Below are 21,284 nucleotides of genomic sequence, written 5' to 3' on the forward strand. Positions count from 1 at the left end.
ATGAACATTGACGCTTTATCGTTGATAATGATATGTGTGGAAATGTACTATTCAATATTGTTGTCTCACAGGATGGTAAGGCTGTAAAATTTAATGTCAACGCATTAATGAAGCATGCCGCGGTAATTCTTGATAAATAAGTATCAAGTATGCTTTCTAGTGAAAACAGTATTAGCGTTGAGGCTGATATTAAATAAACGCCTGCAATAGGCATTTGGTGATATTTTTTATTTACTTTTTTTATTGCTTAGATCGGAATTCACAACCCACCTGTTATTAAGTGGTTACTGGAGCCCATTGATATCTACAACGTAAATGCCGCCACCCACCTTGAGGTATAAGTTCTAAGGTCTCAGTATAGTTACAACGGCTGCCCCACCCTTCAGACCGAAACGCATTACTGCTTCGCGGCATAAATAGGCAGGGTGGTGGTACCTACCCATGCGGACTCACGCGAGGTCCTACCACCAGTGATTACGCAAATTATAATTTTGCTGGTTTGATTTTTATTATACGATGTTATTCCGTTACTGTGGATGCGAATGCACCGGATGTCTTATTCTTTAGGTCACGACGATGACAAATAGTAAAAGGTCACTTTTTGTCTTAAAAACTTTCTAAACTTGTAAAATGAATAAGCAAATCTGTTGAGGAATTAGTTAGTTGAAGACTATTCAAATCCAGCGGTGGAGATATTTGGATATTTTTGAGAATATATGACAACAAATTTTGATTGATATCTACCAAAAAAAAAACGTTCCGAGTAAAGTTAGTTTGAGAAAGGCACACTTATATAGGTATATATCGACAACTTTCTTCAACTATTTAAATTTTAACGACTAATTAATCATTTTCTACTACTAAATAGTGTTACATTCAAATATTTGCATGAACATTAGGATCGTCTTTCAGTTTTGCGCCTATACATTAATTAGGGTACGAATACATAATAATATGTGCAGTTAATCACTACACGCTCACTCTTACATATAGCCATCTTCTAAATATCAATTTCTAATTCACTTAGTTGCAAATTTACCAAGATTTTATAGAGATAAAGTTTTAATATAATAGAAAAGATTAATTCGTTTTTGGGAAAAAATATAGCAAAAGGACCGTTGCTATTTTACGTCAAATTAAAATTCATTACAGCAAATCGATGCAATGATTTTGTGATACTAAAACAGCACGACACTAATCTGATTTATAAATAAAAATAGTTTTGAGAGTCCAAACACCAACGAGGACTGTGACTGACAAAGTCCATAGCTATGACCCTGCAATAGTTAACGTTCGGTCATACTGAACGAACCAAAACATGTCATCACGGATCCTCCCGATTCATTAACGGAGCTTTTAGGTACCACAAGCTCCGGTCACCGTCCTCGTCGAACCTGTCGCTTGCGACGAAGGGCTCGGCGAGCGAATTAACCCACTGACACTTCTCGTCGGATCTTCTCAGTGGGTCGCGTTTCCGATCCGGTGGTAGATTTTGCGAAGCACTGCTCTTGCTAGGGTAAGTGTTAGTATCACTCCAGTTTGAGCCCCGTGAGCTCACCTACTAGTTAAGGATACGCTGAAACAGCCTCTCAAGGCTATCAGCTTAGGTAGAAAAAAAACCGAACGATTCTATATACATTTGTTTGAAAAAGAAATGTATTGTAACGCGTTCAGTAAAGTCGATCGCAGGGAGATAATAACGATAGATATAATAGATATAAAGAGGGGTGAGGGCCAACACATACATCCATTTATCGGCAGTTCAAAGAACCTAAAATCTTCATATGAAATAGTTAGCTGTAGTATTAATATAAATTACAATCGGGACAATTAAAAACGTCGTTACAACTATATAATCGTATTTAATGTTTTATTGTTTTGATGAGTGGCGAGTTTCTTTGATAAGCAGGTTAACAATGAAGCCGCCTGCACGCTGTAATTGAAGCCAATAAAGATGCACCGTTTTACTCCGTGCACCGTGTCGATAATTATTGCGATATGAAAAAAGCGGTTGTTTCAATGAAATTACACGTACAGAAATACCATTGCACTTCATTTGGATATAATAAAGGGAATTTATCTTATGCACGTATTCATCAGGAAGCACACTCACTCAAATGGAAATACGAATTAAATTTACTGCAACATTTGCACTACTGTAATGCTTTGTAATTATACTACTTACTGTATTACATACAGCCGATTTTGATTGGACATTTTGTTTAAGCTTATTATCTATACTTCTATACTTATATTATAAAGAGGAAAGATTGGTTGTTTGTTTGTATTGAATAAGCTCAGAAACTACTGAACCGATTTGAAAAATTCTTTCACTGTTTGGAAGCTACCCTATTCCCGTGTGACATAGACTATAATCTTTTTTGAAAAAATTTAGGAATCCTTACTAAAACTCCAATAATGTAACCCAAGGTGTAAAAAAATTACTTAAAATATTCTTTACATCGCGAGCCCTGCGAAAACTATTGATAATAGAATAAAATAATGTACTACGACTTTGTAGAACACATTATTTACAAAAAGCGTCGCGGCAGCATATGTCTAACTATTATAGTTATGCCGCAACAAGTGTTCTTTTATTTAAAGAAATAAAACAACGTCAAATATCGTTTAAATTTTTGTTAAAGACCCGAGCGGAGCCGGAGCGGGCCGCTAGTCAGATAATAAAGCTAATAAAATTTACAAACGATTCAGTCTGTCTGTTAGTGACAACATTATGAAGTAACCATAGGTAATGATACCGAACATGTAAGTCAATATTGTCGTAAATGCGGGTAAATTATTGTTTTCGTTCGATCCGACAGTAGGATAATACATATTGATGATATGTTGAAAGGATAACGTTTGTTTTTTTCCACGCGATAATCAAATAAAAGATTCATGTACAATGAACATATCAATCATGAGATTTATATTTTGAAATATACTTGCTTATTAAAATGTTATACTGAAATTTAAATTCATGTATAAGTAAGTACATTGAAAACACTTATCTTCTATGCCAACAAATTTAAGTGTGGAACGGTTTGTCAGTGTTATGATAAATTTATGAAGTTGAATAAAACCAAACAATAGTCCACTACAATAGAGAAAACAATATCACAGATACCGCTAAAACAAATTTTGAATCGGAGACTGTGTTCGACGGCTTCTGTGTTGTGATTTAAGTCGTCCACTTAAGATCTGGTGAATCGTGAACTTGACTGCTCATCTATGCCAATATAAACCAAAATTTATCTCATCTGAGACTGAGGGGCGTCGGAATCGTAAGAATATTCTTTATACTAGAGGTCCCGCAGTAGTCGAAATTCGACTACAATTAATTGGAATTGAATAATAAGTTTGTACACTATTATGATTGTATTTTATACATCTATAGTCACAAATTTCTCCAAGGCTACACTATAAAAAATATTAATAAAGACAAACAATATTTAATCTATTCTCAATTTGACCACAGACGTCAAGAACAAAAGTTTGACAACAAATAGTAAGCATGCGTCGTGTGTGCGTCAAATACATGGTATGTAGTGTGTGTAGTGTTTTCTTTATTGATTTAATGTATTTTTATGCATTATTTAAAAAAATATTAGCATTGTGCACTTCTTCTCTATATTTTCTATAAGTGTGGAAAATTTCATATTCCTCCGTCGGCGCAATTTTCTTAAAAAGGGATACAAAGTTTTTGCTTCACGTATTAAAATATAAAGATTAGTGTATTAATTGAAAGTGAAATCGCCATTTATATTATACCTAGTGGCTGTTTGCTAAAGTTTCTTTAACATTTAGACCGTAAAAGGTCAGCTGTTAATCCCATTAGATGCGTAATATGTTGGGATGTTGGGAGACGTCGAAACACGAACGCGTGCTTCGCCGCAGGACTCCGGCTAACTCTCAATAACTTTATAATTTATACTGAACCTAAACTCACGACCACTACCGACTCGAATCACCTGCCTAGCGTATTTGTATTATAATGACCTTCTCTCTCTCTGTATGCGTTAACGACGTGAAAATATCAACAGTAATTAAAAACGCAAACGATCGTCGAGAATTGATGTTCGCCGTTGTTCATTAAGACGAGCGCCCGGGACGGCGTGCTGAGGGGTTTTATTAAATTTTATTTGCCATATATTCGGGCAACGTGCGGTCGCCGTAATAAATTTTAAAGTGATTATTAATGAAAGTATTCCACGGGTATGATTGCGATAATGACGCGTCGCCGGGAGCAATGGCCGGCGATTCGGGCGGCCCGTAAAACACGGTGACAAGCACGTTAATGACGTCGACTTTTTGGCTGATGATGATGCAACTGCAGATTTCCTAGTTCGGAAAATATAGTATACCAATTTATGCATAATGACCTTTGGTACATCATTACCTTTCTTCCTTTATATACAAGACTAGCGACCCGACCTCGGTTCGCTTCGGAAACTGTAATTTATTATTGATTTCTCCACTATTTAATGGATGTTATTATACATATAAACCTTCCTCTTCAATCACTCTATCTATTAAAAAAAAACCGCATCAAAATCCGTTGCGAAGTTTTAAAGATTTAAGCATACATAGGGATATAGGGACAGAGAAAGCGACTTTGTTTTATACTATCTAGTGATTGATATAATAATATGTGATAAATGTCACCATACACTGCTCGAGTTCTTTACTAACCAAGGGGCTGAGCGCAGTATATTTTTTTTATTGCTTAGATGGGTGGACGAGCTCACAGCCCACCTGGTGTGAAGTGGTTACTGGAGCCCATGGACATCTACGACGTAAATGTGCCACCCACCTTGAGATATAAGTTCTAAGGTCTCAAGTATATTTAGTTACACGGCAGAAATAGAAATAGTTGCACTTAACCGTGAGCTATGAGTTTGAACCACACCCGTTGCATGTCCGAAGCAGCTTCAGTTTATCGTGACTATTCGTGCTATCAACGTCTTCATAAAACATTTTGTAGTCGTGGCATGGTTTGAACCGTACCGTGAATATGTTTATCGGTACAATAGCTAGGCAATTTTTAAATTAAATCCTATGGCATTTATAGCAGGCGACACGTAAGGTGCATTCTAAAGACAACCGAAAAATAAACTCTATTTGTATCAGAAAGATGCAGTTTTTATTAGATAAATAAATAACTACAGAACAAAATATTTATATAAATATATAATTGATGTAGATAATGTCAAATTTGGTCAAAACATAATTTGTACAACTTTTTTTTTAATAGCTTTGATGGGTGGACGAGCTCGCTGCTTACCTGGGGTTTAGTGGTCACCGGAGCCCATAGACATCTACAAAGTAAATGCCGCCACCCACCTTGAGACATGAGTTGTAAGGTCTCAGATTTAACAGTACAACGGTTGCCCCACCCTTCCAACCGAAACGCATTACTGCTTTACAAAAATAGGCAGTGTGGTGTCCTGCCCGTGCGGACTCACAATACGTCCTACCACCAGTAAAAATATTTCACTTTTTTGCTAATTGAACTTTGAACAATTTTGTAGTAACCGTCCAGACCAAAGCCCATAGTGCAAAGTGGTATGACCTATAGCAAAAGCTAAGCGAGTTCTCAGATATCTGCTATATTCCCAGTAACTACTTACGTACGTTGATAGCCAAGCTAATTTAATAATAGTGTTATTACTAGAGCACGGTCGGCCGATACGATCTAATTATTTTTTTTAAACGACCAAAATGTACTTCATTAATCTTTTACCATTGTTAGGTCAGCTGTTGGAACGGACGATTTGCATATTTTCATTAATTACAGCTTGCTTCAGTGCAATTAACGGCGATTAACTTAGGGATTGTTGTTAAATTAATTTATTGATGGAAACAAAATAATTACATATACTTAGATAGATATTACAAATTTAACGAAAATAAAAATAAATTAATAATCGGAGTACAACCAAACACGGTCTTCTGACACCAAATTCGGATTCTCTTCTATTAAATTTTAGCAAAAGATTCTACTTTTTCTTGTGTTGGATTTTTTATTTGCGGTACCCTTCGCACGCGATATCTAAACGTGGAACATTTAGTGGTTAATTTAGAAATAGTTTTATAGCACGACTAGCTTTTGCCCGCGAGTTCGTCCGCGTGGAATAATCACTTTGAGACAACGCTAAATTTTACCCGCGACTTCATTTACAACTTCATTTTCAAAATATTTTTGAATAATATAATGTTAAGGAGCTATGTAAGGTACCAAAATCACGCTTTTTAACCGACTTCAAGGCTATCAATTCGGCCACCTTTTTTTTTATCTATATATGTTCACCAATATCTCGAGAATGTTAGAAAATATTCTGATAATTCTTTTTTCATTTTTTTTGGTTCGAAAGAGTAGACTTCCCGAATAGTTCTTTAATCATCAGGATCAGGATCTGATAATGGGATCCTGGAGAAATCCAGAAAAATCTACAATTTTCAAAGCCTATGTTGAAGTTATTTGGATATTTCTTGTTATTCTTCTTATTATGTGCCGCCGCGCACCGGCCGGCCAGCGCCTTGTACATCATTATTACGCGCTTGATCATTATTTTGCTGCAATTTTAAATACTTGTAATAAATAACGTATTTATTTGGATAGGGATTAATATTATCTTTATATAAACACCTTCCCAAATAATGCTTTGTTTTAGAACAGCATTTTGGTTAGTTTAAGAAAGGTTATAGTGTTTTTTTTTTTTTTTTCCCTATCTATGCTGATAGCCTTGAGAGGCTATTTCAGCTTCGCCCTAACGTTAGTAGGTGAGCTCGCGGGGCTCAACCGGAGAGTTGCTAACACTGACCCTAGCAAGAGCAGTGCTTCGCAGAATCTACCACCGGATCGGAAACACGACCCACTGAGAAGATCCGGCGAGAAACTCAGTGGGCTGTGTCTATGGGTTAGTTCGCTCGTCGAGCCCTTCGTCGCAAGCGACGGGTTCGACGAGGACGGTGACCGGTGCTTGTGGTGCCTAAAAGCACCGTTAATGGATCAGGAGGATCCGTAATGACGTGCTTTGGGCGACGTCGACGGTTTACCATTCGGTCTACTGGGTCGGGTATGTAATTTCCAGCGGTTACGATGAGAGGGTTCTCATGTCGTGCCGCCTTCTCAAAATGGCGCAGCGATGCCGACTGTAGATACTTACTAAGAGAGTCGAGCTCCAGGTCATCGTGGAGATCCACATTCCTAAGGAACCATGGCGCTCCGACGGCTATCCTGCAGAATCGTGATTGAATAACCTGAAGGGATTTCAAGTGGGTGCGGGCTGCGTGAGCGAACACTACGCTTGCATACGTCATGACGGGGCGTATACAAGTTTTGTAGAGAGTTACCTTATTACGGAGGGACAGTTTGCTTCGACTACAAAGCACTGGATAGAGTCGTCCTAGAATAAACGCGGCGCGGTCGCGTACCGTTTTTATATGGGGACGGAATGTCATCCCTCTGTCGAGGGTGACGCCTAGATATTTGACCTTCGAGACCCACGGTATGGGCTGGCCAAAGAGAGTGATGGGGCTAACGGCGGAGGTGTTTGCGCGCCTACTACGGAGTGGGATGCTCGAAGTGATGTTCGGAGGGCGACCCCTTTTGAAGAGCACCGCTGCGCTTTTCGTGGGGTTGATGTCTATTCGCCACTTCCGGAACCACTGTCCCATGGTGGCTACTGCGATCTGGAGTCGCCGATGAAGCAGCGACATCTTCCTACACGAGTAGTAGATAGCCGTGTCATCGGCGAAGAGCGCTAGACGGGTCTCCGGAGACCGGGGGGTTATAGTGAGCCAACCTTAAAATATATAGACATAAGCCGTCGCGGACTTTTTTTTAGAACTTTCAGAAGGAACCAAGAAAAAAAAACGATTTGAAACAATGTTTATTAGTACTCCACTCGTATTGGTCTAGCGTGATGTTATATCCTTCTTCAATAAATGGGCTATCTAACACCGAAAGAATTTTTAAATCGGACCAGTAGTTCCTGAGAGTAACGCGTTCAACCAAACAAATAAACAAACTCTTCAGCTTTATAATACTCGTATTAGTATAGATTTCCGTGCATTATTTTCTTCTACATAAATAAAACATATTTTTTGTGCTTATCCTCTATGCGTTCATAAATAATTCATCCGATTATGATGAAACTTGGTACAGTTGTTTTAGGCCTACCAGGGAAAGCCTCTGATATAGTGCCATCAAATTTATCAAGAAATCGATGTTTTGCATACATGTAGCGGCCCTCACAGAGGAGTGTGAGGGTTAATCAAAGTCGACTAGATAGATAATTGAAAAATGTCAGTTTAAATAAATTTTGTTTTGGAATATAACAGTAAGCGTATCTGTAGTGATTAGGCGCAGAGCTAAGAAATTATTCGTGTTGTGAATAGGGCAATTATTTTGATTTTATTCGTTGAAACTGGATGATTAATTTGTCGGCTCTATGGAGTTTTTGTTCGGCGATTATAAGCGAGTCGCGGACACGCGTGCCGCCGGGTTGCGTGGCCGACATATTGTTACTTATATTAACGAGTCACCAACTCGGCTTCCGTTTCGATAAAATTTATCGTTAATTACACGATTTATTTGTAATTTGCTTTACTTTGATAATTCAACTTCGCCGACAAGCTTTGGATTCGGTGTGGCTTACCTACTAAAACTTTTATTTTAGATTTAAATGTCGAATCATTTTATGCTAACATTTAATATTTAGAAGTAGATTGTTTGTACGTTTTTCTTTTTTTTGAGTGCCAGTTTTCTTTTTATATATTGCGGTCTACATTAAATAGGTTTCAATTAAATTACTTTTCCTGGCACAAGCATTGCATGATACTGATCGGTCTGCTGGTTCCCTAGCTATGGGAAAGCCAATTAGGTGTGTTTTTGGTCAGAACTGAGCCCATCCATCATTGAGCTCCGCCCTCGTTCGTTCCATTCTACTGCCCTCATACAAGAGAGCTTCACAATAGAACCTACTGCAATTTATCAATTAAAGAGAAAATAAATATGATTATATTTAAGGTGTTTACAAAACAACCTGGATCTGTATTTTATTATCTCGTCGATGTTTGATCCGGTCACTGGGAAACGTCACAGATTCGCTCGCTGATCTGACCAAACTGAATATTTCTTTTTTTATCGGAATTGGGTTATCAATAAATTTCATATTAATTCTGATGGATTACGAAGACATTGCGAGCTAAAAACAAATTAATGTCACATAAATCGTTACGATTTTCTTAAATTAGTAAAATGAATAAAATAGTAATTAGTAGTAGATTTATTCTGCGTACTATTGTGTCTAAATTACAACCGTACATGGCTCTCCTTTGTGTGTGTTACACACTAAACAATTTCTTTTAACGTAACTTCGGTTTGTAGTGAAATTTTCTTTAATTACACGGTAATTTTAAGGGACATCACAATGAATTATGTGTCGTATCGCGAATTTGTTTAGTTTTGACTCAGGAGTCACCTGCGTGGTGCCTGCTGACACGACATGTGCGGGTAATTTGTTCTATGGCGGCACCGTTCTCATTATACGTGTATACTCTCGCCCGAGGTGTCACCGACACCGGTAATTTCACTCGTAATTCTATAAAATTGCCGCACGCACGATGAGACGGCCCGCGGGACTGACGCACCGCCGATGATTCGAATTTGAATGATCAAAACTGTGCCGGGATTCAAATCTTCATCTATACCATTTTTTTACGTTAAATACTTAACTGACGCATGCTCTGCAACGACTTCCCCAATAAATATTTCGTGTGATAAAAACGAAAACAGTAAATTATAGAATTTGCGTTATTACCGGCGATTTACAAGAGCTTATTGTGAGGCTGCTACCACAATCATTTATATTTCAGCCACAATGGATTTTATTTATTTATTGCAACGATGGGCGAGCTCACAGCCCACCTGGTATTGAGTGGTTACTGGAGCCCATAGACATCTACAACATAAATGCGCCATTGAGATATAAGTTCTAAGTTCTCATTATAGTTACAACGGCTACCCTACCCTTCAAACCGAAACGCATTACTGCTTCACGGTAGAAATAGGCAGGGTGGTGGTACTTACCTGTGCGGACTCACAAGAGATCCTACCACCAGTAATTACGCAAATTATTATTTTGCGGGTTTGATTTTTATAACACGATGTTATTTATTCCTTCACCGTGGAAGTCAATCGTGAACATTAAAATTTGTTAAGTACGTATTTCATTAGAAAAATTGGTACCCGCCTGCGGGATTCGAACACCGGTGCATCGCTCAACACGAATGCACTGGACGTCTTATCCTTTAGACCACGATGACTTCAGGCTCTATTATTTTTCTTTGCTCGTTCGATATCCTCTTTATTATAATAAGATCTATGAACCGCAAACATAAAATGAAAATATTTTTCATAACAATAAACAATTTAATGTTAACACAAAATTTATTAACATTTTCAATATTATACAATTGACTAGAATGAAGCCGTGTGATTCATCTATGCAGTTCTGAGAAACTTGTAGGCATTGAACATTTCAATGTTGGTGCACTAAAACTTGTATAAATGACAGCCATTCAGGAACATAACAGGTACTAAAATTCTAAGATATGTTTAACGTAATGGATATGCAGGTGAACGAGAATCGTTAGTTGCCAACGGTACCTCGAGGGAGCCGTAAATCATCCATTTTACGTCAACAGTTTATAGCTAATTCCGCATCCACCGCTGCTTTATCGTCCGACTTCAACACTACAACCTTCACGCAACTCTCAGCATCAACATCTTATAAGTTAATACGAAATACAATAAAAACATCAGATTTGATTACGAGGTATTGCGATGAAACTTGGTTGGTTTACATTAATTATGAAATTAAAATTCACAGGAGGAATTATTGTGATGTGAAACGATAAGTGTGCACGCAATTTACATATACCGGTTACGTGGGAACTGTTCCCGAAAATAAAGGAATTATTTTCGACATGATGACGTAAAAATGATGATCGTTATATTTTGTATTCACTGCACGCAATGTATTTGATACAGTTATAGTCGATACTAATATTATAAAGAGGAAATATTTGTTTGTTTATTTGTATTGAATAGGCTCCGAAACTAATGAACCGATTTGAAAATTTCTTTCACTGTTCGGAAGCTACACTATTCCTGAATGACATAGGCTATAATCTTTTTTGAAAAAAATTAGGGATCCTTACTAAAACGCCAATAACGTAACCCAAGGTGTAAAAAAATTACCTAAAATATTCTTTACATCGCGCGCCCTGCGAAAACTAATGATGATAGAATAAAATAATGTACTACGACTTTTAAGAACACATCATTATTTATAAAATGTGTCGCGACAGCATATGTCTAACTATTATAGTTATGCCGCAATAAGTGTTATTTTATTTAAAAAAAAAAACAACGTCAAATATCGTTGAAATTTTTGTTAAAGACCCGAGCGAAACCGGAACGGGCCGCTAGTCTATACATATAAATAAAATTAGAGTGTCTGTTTGTAATATTGAAATACCGCTTTTTACTACATGCATATGAATATATATACGGTACATACACCAAAATATCATTTTTTACAATTTTTGTCTGTCTGTCTGTCTGTTTGTTCCGGCTAATCTCTGGAACGGCTGGACCGATTTTGATGAGACTTTCACTAATAGGTAGCTGATGATATAAGGAGTAACTTTTTTTAGACTAGCTTTGCCCCACGGCGTCGCCCGCAGCTATTGTCGTACCGCGCGGAACATGGATGCCGGGACTCGCCTATCAATAATAAAATTTAATGTTTCCAAAGAGAAGCGAGGGCGGGTCGCTAGTATATAATAAAGAGCGAAGTCAACGGTGTGCATGAGCCGGCCAGCTGCCTCGGATTTCGATTTCGAGATTTTAAATTATGAACTATTAAAATCAATACATTTCTGCTGAGAAATTTAAGAATTTTAATTTCGTATTAAGAATTTGAAACCTTCCATTTTATATATACCTTTAAGCGAACTTAGTTCTATAATCGAATATTAATAAGCTACAGTAAACAAATATCTTTAGTACCGTGTGAAGTTGACTACGTCGTATAACTACTTTGACATAGATGTAATTAATATACTATCCAAAACTATATTACTCGTAATTACCTAAGCCAAACAGTTACCTAACCTATCTTATTAATTTCATTATCATTTGAAAAGCCGTAATGTGAGGCTGTGCAAAACGTAGAAGTAAAAAAAGGCTTTGTTTTTTCTACTTATACTGATACACTTGAGAGGCTATTTCAGCTTCGCCCTAACATGTAGGTGAGCTCACGGGGCTTAAACCGAAAGAGTGTTGCTAACACTGACTCTAGCAAGAGCAGTGCTTCACAGAATCTACCACTGGATCGGAAACGCGACTCACTGAGAAGATCCGGCGAGAAACTTAGTGGGCTGTAAGGCTTCTATACCTATACATTTTTGTTAATTGTGTTACGTTGGTTTGCTTTTAAAATATTAATAGATATTAATGATCGCCCTTTTGTGGAAATTCACTGTATACCCACTAACAACACAAGACTATCTATCTACATATTTAGATTCATTTTAAATATTACATTTTCTCTTTTGTTTGTTCTCGACATTAGTTGTAGTGAAGTGGAGAGAATTTGTCAATTTTCAAAAAGTAGATAGATAAAACTCATCAATATCTTTCATTGGCAATATCATAGTAAATAAAAACAAAAATTCGGGTGACTGAAAGGAGAAAAAAAATATTGAACACGACAAAATACTTATGCCTATTTTTATGTAGATTTAAAAATAGCTTTCTACATTTTTTTGGGTTAAGTGTCGGTAATCGTCAGCCCTATTAACTAGAAATGATTTCGCGTTTCGCATTTTCCCCGTATTTCCCTCCTCGATATTAGGCCGATGATCAAGTATCCAGTACGAGTCTGCCTGTGTTGGATCTATAACATTTTGGGGTTAAGCTACTAAATGTATTTCGATCACGACTTACGGGCTCGCTTTAGTTATAAAATTGTGGTATTTTCATACCTGTCCGTTTTTGTCCATTTCGTTGTTGGTGAGTTTGACCTTCTCGAAGGAGACGACCTGCTTGCGGAGCTGGTCGCCGGAGAAGGGCGAGTCGGGATGCGGGTAGAGCCGCGCGGGTGCTGGCGGGTCCGCCTTGCCGGCGACGAGCCACGAGGAGCGGTGGTACGCGTACCGGTAGCGCTTGCCGTCCACCGGCACCACGTCCAGTAGCACGCCGTACCGCGCCTCCGCCCGGCAGCCGGCGAACGACACGCGCACCGTCGGAAACATTCGCCTTTAAACAAACAAAACAAAAACATAATAATACGCTTTTATTAGCTTCAGACGTATGTACGTTTGTAACGGAATCTTAGAACATGATTTTGACCACCTTAAAAACGTCGGATTAACTCGAAATTTAGTATACTTATTAAGGACCGATGACAATTCAATATTAAAAAAAAAAAGTTTGAAACAATTGAAATTCAACTAAAAAATGAAAAATAAATAATAGTTTAAAAAACTAACAAAATACGCTTTTATAGAAAATCCAACTAAAAAAAAGAAAATAAATTTTTATAAATTTGAATTAAAAATAGTGTAAGAAAAAGTGATTTTATTGTAAAAAAAAGCGTGAGGTGCATGGTACCAGTAGTTATAAATATTTTATGAACAGAGTAGAAAGGTTATTTTGATAATATCCTGAAAAGCATCCCACGTTTTTTTATTATAATTCAAATTTATTAAAAAAAATTTTCTATTTTTTAGTCGGATTTTCTATAAAAGCGTGTTTTGTTAGTTTTTTTAAACTATTATTTATTCAATTAAACAGTTAAACGTAACTGTTTATACAGACAAAACAAAAAATCTGTTATGTTAATGTGACAAATTATAACCGCACAAAACGTAGGTTTAAACCTTAAATTCATCGGATCCGACGAAGCGGACCTCACCGCGCTAATGACCTCATAAGAACCGACCGAAAACTAAATTAGACATAACGAATACAAAAAGCTTATAATCCCCGAAAGTGTTTTACGAGACCAAAACACATGCTCGCAATAAAAAAAGATGATTAATGCATCTACAAAAAAAAAAAAACGAACGGAGATCGGCCGTGGACGGTGACTTGTATAATTACAGGGTGAAACGCGAACTAGGAAATCAAACAAATATGATGTATTCGATTTTAATGCACCCCTAAATGGGCCGAAGCGCTTCCTGCCAGCCAGTACACGATAACATCTCCGTCGTTTATTTATTACGTCGTCTCTCTCGATATTATGTTATTATTATTTTTTATTAAAGTTTGAACGGATTTTATATTAATACGTGAAGCAAAAACTTTGTACCCCTTTTTACGAAAATTACGCGGACGGAGGAGCATGAAATTTCTCACACTTATAGAGAATATAGAGAAGGAGTGCTCAATGCTAATATATTTTTTAAATAATGCATAAAAGATACTTTAAATCAATAAAGAAAACATTACACACACTACCATGTATTTGACACAAAAGATACATAAAAAAATATACTCTTTGTTTACTGTCAATTGGGAAACTTTTGTTAATGTTTAAAGTCTGTGGTCGAATTGAAAATAGATTAATATTTGTTTGTCTTTAATATTATTGATCTATACTGCAGTTTTGGCGAATACTGTGATTTTATTATCGAAATATAATAGTGTTTGACAATAGAACCATAATAATGTTTAAACTTATAATTTCAATTAATTACAGTCGAATCTCGACTACTGCGGGGCCACTAGTAATTCTAATTCCTTTATACGTTATCATTTATATCGGTTCGTTTTAAACAAACAATAATTTAACACGTTCTGCTTTAAGCACGTATAATATAAAGGTCAGGTAAAGTAAGCCGTCGTGGCGAAAGGGAAAGGGACCGGTGCACTCGTATCAAGCGATGGACTCATTCTCCGTTTAGATCGGGCAGTATCAATATTTCTGAGGAAATGTCTTGTTACTTTGCCCACTGAGTTTCTCGCCGGATCTTCTCAGCAGGTCGCGTTTCCGATCCGGTGGTAGATACTGCGAAGCACTGCTCTTGCTAGGGTCAGTGTTAGCATCACTCCGGTTTGAGCCCAGTGAGCTCACCAACTAGTTAAGGTTACGCTGAAATAGCCTCTCAAGGCTATCAGTTTAGGTAGAGAAAAAGAAAGAAAGAAAAAAAAAGTACGTCATACGTGGTCACGAACGACTCTGCGATGAAAGTTAACGTCGTGTAACAAAAACATGAAAGTAACAAAATATTTAAATATGCATAATTACTAGTGATAAAATGTTGTATACGGGTAGATACCATCATCGTGCTTAATTCTGATGTGCAACCGATTAGGTTTGTTGGGTAGGACCACTATTGAGACTTAGGCCTTGTGTCTATGGGATGCAGCAGTAAACACCAGCAGATGGAATAGGAACAAAAATGCTTTTATTCAGTAACAAATTCATGTTGACCAAACAAATATTTTAAAAACAAATCGTTTCTTGTTTTAAAATTCCAGAAGTGAATACAGTGAGTTATTAGCGATAATAAAATGGGGACGAGTTGTCAACTGCCTTCGAGTCGTGTTTCATATTATTAATAGTTGGAAAAGTTATAAAATCGGATACCGAGCTTTGGTCCGTCGATAAAACAAGTAATACTGGAGCTCCGAGAACTGGCAATAAATAAATCGTATAAAGGAGTAGATTTAATGTTCAATAACGGACCTTCGATTGTTTCTGGAGCCAATCGATGGTCGCCCGTACCCAGTAATTACGCAAATTAACTACTTCTTAGGCGTTGTTTTGTAACACTACTTTATTTCTTGATTGTGTAAATTATTCGCGAAAATATGTCAAGTGTGTAGTTAGTTACTTTTATAAATCGGTACTTATCAATGTATGGTCTCACCAAGCGACACCACCGGATATCTCACCATGGACCCCAATGTACTTTTTTTTATTGCTTAAATGGGTGGACGGCTCACAACCGACCTGGTGTTAAATGGTTACTGGAGCCCATAGACATCTACAACGTAAATGTGCCACCCACCTTGATATATAAGTTCTAAGATCTCAGTATAGTTACAACGGCTGTCCCACCCTTCAAACCGAAACGCATTACTGCTTCACGGCAGAAATAGATAGAGTGGTGGTACCTACCCGTGCGGACTCACAAGAGGTCCTTCCATCGGTTATATCGCGAATGTGTATGTATTTATTGAATGTACGTTATCGGCCCACCGATATCGCGAGCCTGTTTGACATTAAAGTCGATTGCGTTTATGAGCTCGTGTAGTTAAAGTGAGTGCAGCGCGACATCGGTGTCGTGCCACCCAGAGCGTTCGAGTAATGAGTCGCATCCATCACTTACGACATTGGATCACAATCGATCCCGCCAGCAATGGTCGCAATCTCGCCAATTAAAACGTAGCGCATATTGTAAATCCAGTACGGGCAATTTCCTACGCGCGGAACTAAACGCTCACTGCACGATATTGACAAAACCTTCACCTTTTCGCAAAGCTTCTTTTAGAGCAGTCTTTCCCAAAGTGAGCGATAACGCTCCTTTGTGGACGCTGTAGGCCTAAAGGGGGCGGTAAGAAACTCAGAAAAAAAAGGGGGCGTTGTGTAGAGGCTTGGGAGGCGATTTGGAATTTCATCTAGGAAGACTCTTAGACACCGATTGAGCTTTCGCTATAATGGTTTATAGGTAGGTGTAAAAATGGGGGCGCTAAAAAAAAATTTATTCACAAAGTGGGCAGTAGACAAAATAAATTTGGGAACCCCTGCTTTAGAGCGAGATAAAGATAGACGAAGAATACACGCCCGTGCTAGTTTCGTTTATGACACATCAATGTTAAAATTACTTTTCACAAAACTAAGCTGAAACATGAATTCCAAAGAAATTATATCTGTAAAACACAAGTAAATTTTCAAGACAATTTGTTTGAATACGTTAGTTCCAACGTCAACGATCGACCGACCAAACCTTATTTACATATTTCATTAATAAACGTCCAATCGCGATGTCCTCGGATAAACTTAACACACACAATGCAAATACCAGTTGACGTAACGATAAATGAGTAAGTTTACACAATAATTCATATTGATTATCTGAACAGCTGTTTATTTTGACTTCCACTTCCCAAGCTAATAATTATTTGGTGATAATTTTTCAAATATTCTTATTAAACACTTCTGGTAAGCGATGAAGCTCATAGCTTGCATTAGTTTCAAACGACTTCCAATACAAAAAAGGTATTAAATTTGTTTAAATCAATAACTTGAGGTTAAGTTGTGATTGGGATCTAGGATTGCACCGAAGCTGCGATTGGGATCTAAGATTCGCAAGCATGATTTAAAACTGGGTTACATTAGACGGATACTAAATTTTTCTGAACCTAAAAGCCTAATTTAGCTAATAAATAAAACGAATAGTATAAGAACTGACTCGATAGTGCAGTTGTTAACGGCCGTCACTGTTGCGCCGTAGTTGCGGGTAGTTGAGTCCGGTTCCGATATTGGGCAAACGTTTGCGTAATGCACAAGTTCGTTTGCTCTTTGCCTGAGTATTTAATATCTAGGTATATAAGTGTAAAGAAATTGGACTTCCTTTAACGTTAACATTTTCCGCGCATGCGCTGGTTGAAAACCAATTGGAATTAATGTAGAATGTCAATAAAACGGTGACAGAGATCAAAATGTTTTTTTTTATTGCTTAGATGGGTGGACGAGCTACGGCCCACCTGATGTTAAGTGGTTACTGGAGCCCAAAGACATCTACAACGTAAATGCACCACCCACCTTGAGATATAAGTTCGAAGATCTCAGTATAGTTACAACGGCTGCCCCGCCCTTCAAACCGAAACGCATTACTGCTTCACGGCAGAAATAGGCAGGGTGGTGGTACCTGCCGGTGCAGCGGACTTACAAGACGTCCTACCACCAGTAAATAATTATGAATAAATTTATATGTTTTATAGAATTTATAAAATTATACGAATTTACTTGAAATGTCGATTCTTTGTTTTTAACAACAAACAAAATATAAAAGTCTTATTTAAAATTGTATCAAGTACAGTTAAAAGTTCATAGATCTTATATACCCGTTTATTATTATGTTACTTCGTTTTCTTCTTCCTAGCGTTTTCCCGGTCTACTTAAACTCCTCCACTTTGTCTGGTCTTCGGCACCCTTCATATGATTATATTACTATGGTATGATAAAATACAAAACCAGTAAAATACTATTTATAATAGTATATCCAAAGATGTCTGTGGTAAAAAAAACCGCAGGCCGCGACAAAAACACGCTTGAAAAGAGTCTAATTTGAACGAGTGCACCAATTGCGGGTTACCGCATCCGGACCGAGGCGTGAAATTGTCCACATCCCTCTTCATTACACTCTGTTTGTACATCAAAATGCACGACCGATCATTGAAATGCGAACGAATGGACTTGTGGATGTGTAATCGCAATTAATTCTGCACAATAAGATTATAATTAGAAGCAATTCAATGAGAAGGAAATGTTATTTGTAAGTTCATGTGTACACGACCTTTATCATAATTGACGATTGATTTGATAGATATCTACCGGTAAGTTTGGTCCGTAACCCAAGTATTTTGTGTCTGTTTTTAATATTTATTTTACATTTAATTTGTTATACATGACATTACTCAAAATAATACTTTAATAAAACCTTTATGAATATATTAACATGATTATGCTATTAAGGCACGCTGAGTGCAGCAAATTAAATTGGACGATGATATTAACGCTCCAGCTTGAATGTTACTTTCATCTTCTATTCAAGACGAAGGTTGAAATCTATCTGTTTCCATCCGAATATCTAAGATTGGTAATTGATGATTTTTGAGGGTATATGTACTTAGATATTGGAGTAGGTATGTCTTATTCTTTGGTAGACTGTACAGCCTACATATTTTGACGGATTTCAAAATATAAGGTGTCATTAAAATCATCTCAACTCTAATTTAAAGTATTTCATTTCAATTTGGAGTAGGTACGCGAAAAAATAATATAAAAAATTACTATTAAAACTTCTTTTAAAAATATGATTTTTGACTATAAACTTATACTTGTGAAATCAAGCATTATACAAAAAAAAAGCATTTGTATCTTATTTGTTGTGTCCACAACTGTTAAACAGTATATATAAATAAATATATACTTAAGCAAGTAAGACTAACTAACTATGCACAAGATAATGAAAAATAATTTATCAAACATAGTCTTTGGCTTTCGTAAATATGATTAGTTATTTAGTGGTTCTACGACATCTAATGTTATTAATAGTTCAGTTGAGCTAAACTGACAGATATGAATAGCTTAGATCAGACTAAATTGATGGTAGTCCTATACAAATATATTATATGTAAGTGAATAAAGTACCTACGTACGCGTATTTCATTAACCAAATTCCTTTGGCATTTTGAAATCCAAACAAACAAATGTTATGTGAATTTTTCATTATATTTTTTTGTTCTTATTGCATAGACATGGCCCACCTGGTGATAGATGATTACCCATAGACATCACTGCGTGATTGCGGCCACCAACTCGTGACATTTGGTTTAGTCTCAACTGTAGCATCGGCAGAAGTAGTGCGTTAGAACTCATGTCTCAATGAGGTTAGTTGCATACAAATTGACGTCCGTATGTTACCGTCAGTAACTACTTAACAACAGGCGGGCCTTGAGGTCGTTCATCCGATCCAATAAAAAAATCGAAAATACGGTTTCATAACTATAATTAAAAAATTCCTATCTTCCGTTGTGCATCACTAGTTGAAGTCAACCCAATAAGTTATTTAATTTGTATCACAATATAAACGGCTTCGCCACGCATTAAAAAAGGCTCTAATAAAGAAATAAAAACTTATTAGGAATTTTAATAACAAACAGTAAATAAGAGATGTATGTTACATTAAGTGCATTAACAATTTGTTCCTTACGCTACCGTCGAATTACGTCACCAATGTATAAGCTCCTTCATAAAAAACCAGTTGACTTTTCTAGGTGATTTAGATAATTGCTGTGTTCTGTTGACAGTTCAATGTGTAGCAATAAGTTATGTTATAAGCACGATAGACCAGCGTTCGCCCCATATGAGCCTCTTTATTAAAAGCCTATTAGATTCACGACTGGTTTCCATGAAATGTCATCCGGTTGCGGGTAACGCCTGCACGCAAACCTGGGTCGATTGCCTGTAAAGAAATGGGTTCGACATTCTGATAAAGTGTTATTAATTCCGTAAAAGTTCTAAATAAGTTGGGTAAATTGGTGTATTTAAAAATTACAGTCACACAGAAAATCTAAGGTTTGCCTTTACAAGATATGTTATTAATAAAATATTGTTGAGTGGGCCCATTAATTGATAAATTAAATATTTGCTGATGTAGTTTGCTTTGCTAAAATTTAACATTTTAATATTTTTTTAAAATTTGCCTTCAGGAAGACTGGCAGATATGAACCATTGATATTATTTGGTACAGGTATAGATGCATAAAAAGATAGTTTACGACAAGAAATTCATGTGGCAAAATGAAAAATAAGATATTAATATTAAGAAGCAGTCTACTACTACATATAGACTGTAATTATGCTATGATATAGTGCGGCGACGCGTCGTCAAGGCATCCACTTAGATAAAGCGGCACGACACGAGAACCCTCTCGTCGTGGCCGCCGGTAACTACATTCCCGATCCTGCAGACAGAATGGAAAGCAGTCGACGAGCCCGTCGCAAGGACTCGACGAGTAAATTAACCCTCAGACACAGCCCACTGAGTTTCTCGCCGGATCTTCTCAGTGGGTCGCGTTTCCGATCGGGTGGTAGATTCTGTGAAGCACGGCTCTTGCTAGGGTTCGTGTTAGCAACATCGTGAGCTCACCTACTAGTTAAGGTTACGCTGAAATAGCCTCTCAAGGCTCTGAACTACGTAGGAAAAAAAAAGTCAAGGCATACGTCGCCACGCTAGCAATCGGTTTTACGTACGGCTCTAGATGTTTCACATCAAAAAAAGCTGTTTTAATAAATTTGCGAATAGCCAATTACAGCGAGAGTTGCATCCAGTCACGTGCAACGCGTCAGCTGGCTATCCCTCATGCGTCTCGTTACGTCGACACGCGGCGTCGTGTCGTGTCGCTCGGCTAATCTTGCCATTCAAAACAAAGTATCCGATTACTAAGTCAGTCTCGTGTGAAAACAACCG

At 37.1% G+C, this 21,284-nt stretch overlaps 1 protein-coding gene across 2 annotated transcripts in view; it reads right to left on the minus strand.

Annotated features, from left to right (window-relative positions):
* The window catches only part of mid (midline), an 88,033-nt gene that overhangs the window by 25,403 nt on the left and 41,346 nt on the right, over positions 1 to 21,284 (minus strand). For both annotated transcript variants that reach the window (XM_089740356.1, XM_089740355.1), the window contains exon 4: positions 13,060 to 13,333. In XM_089740356.1, coding sequence (XP_089596482.1) covers positions 13,060 to 13,333 — 274 coding nt within the window. The remainder of the gene's footprint in view (positions 1 to 13,059; positions 13,334 to 21,284) is intronic.

The sequence above is a fragment of the Bombyx mandarina genome, chromosome 04 (genome assembly GCF_030267445.1).
Source record: "Bombyx mandarina strain Sakado chromosome 04, ASM3026744v2".
In the NCBI taxonomy this organism is placed as follows: domain Eukaryota; kingdom Metazoa; phylum Arthropoda; class Insecta; order Lepidoptera; family Bombycidae; genus Bombyx; species Bombyx mandarina.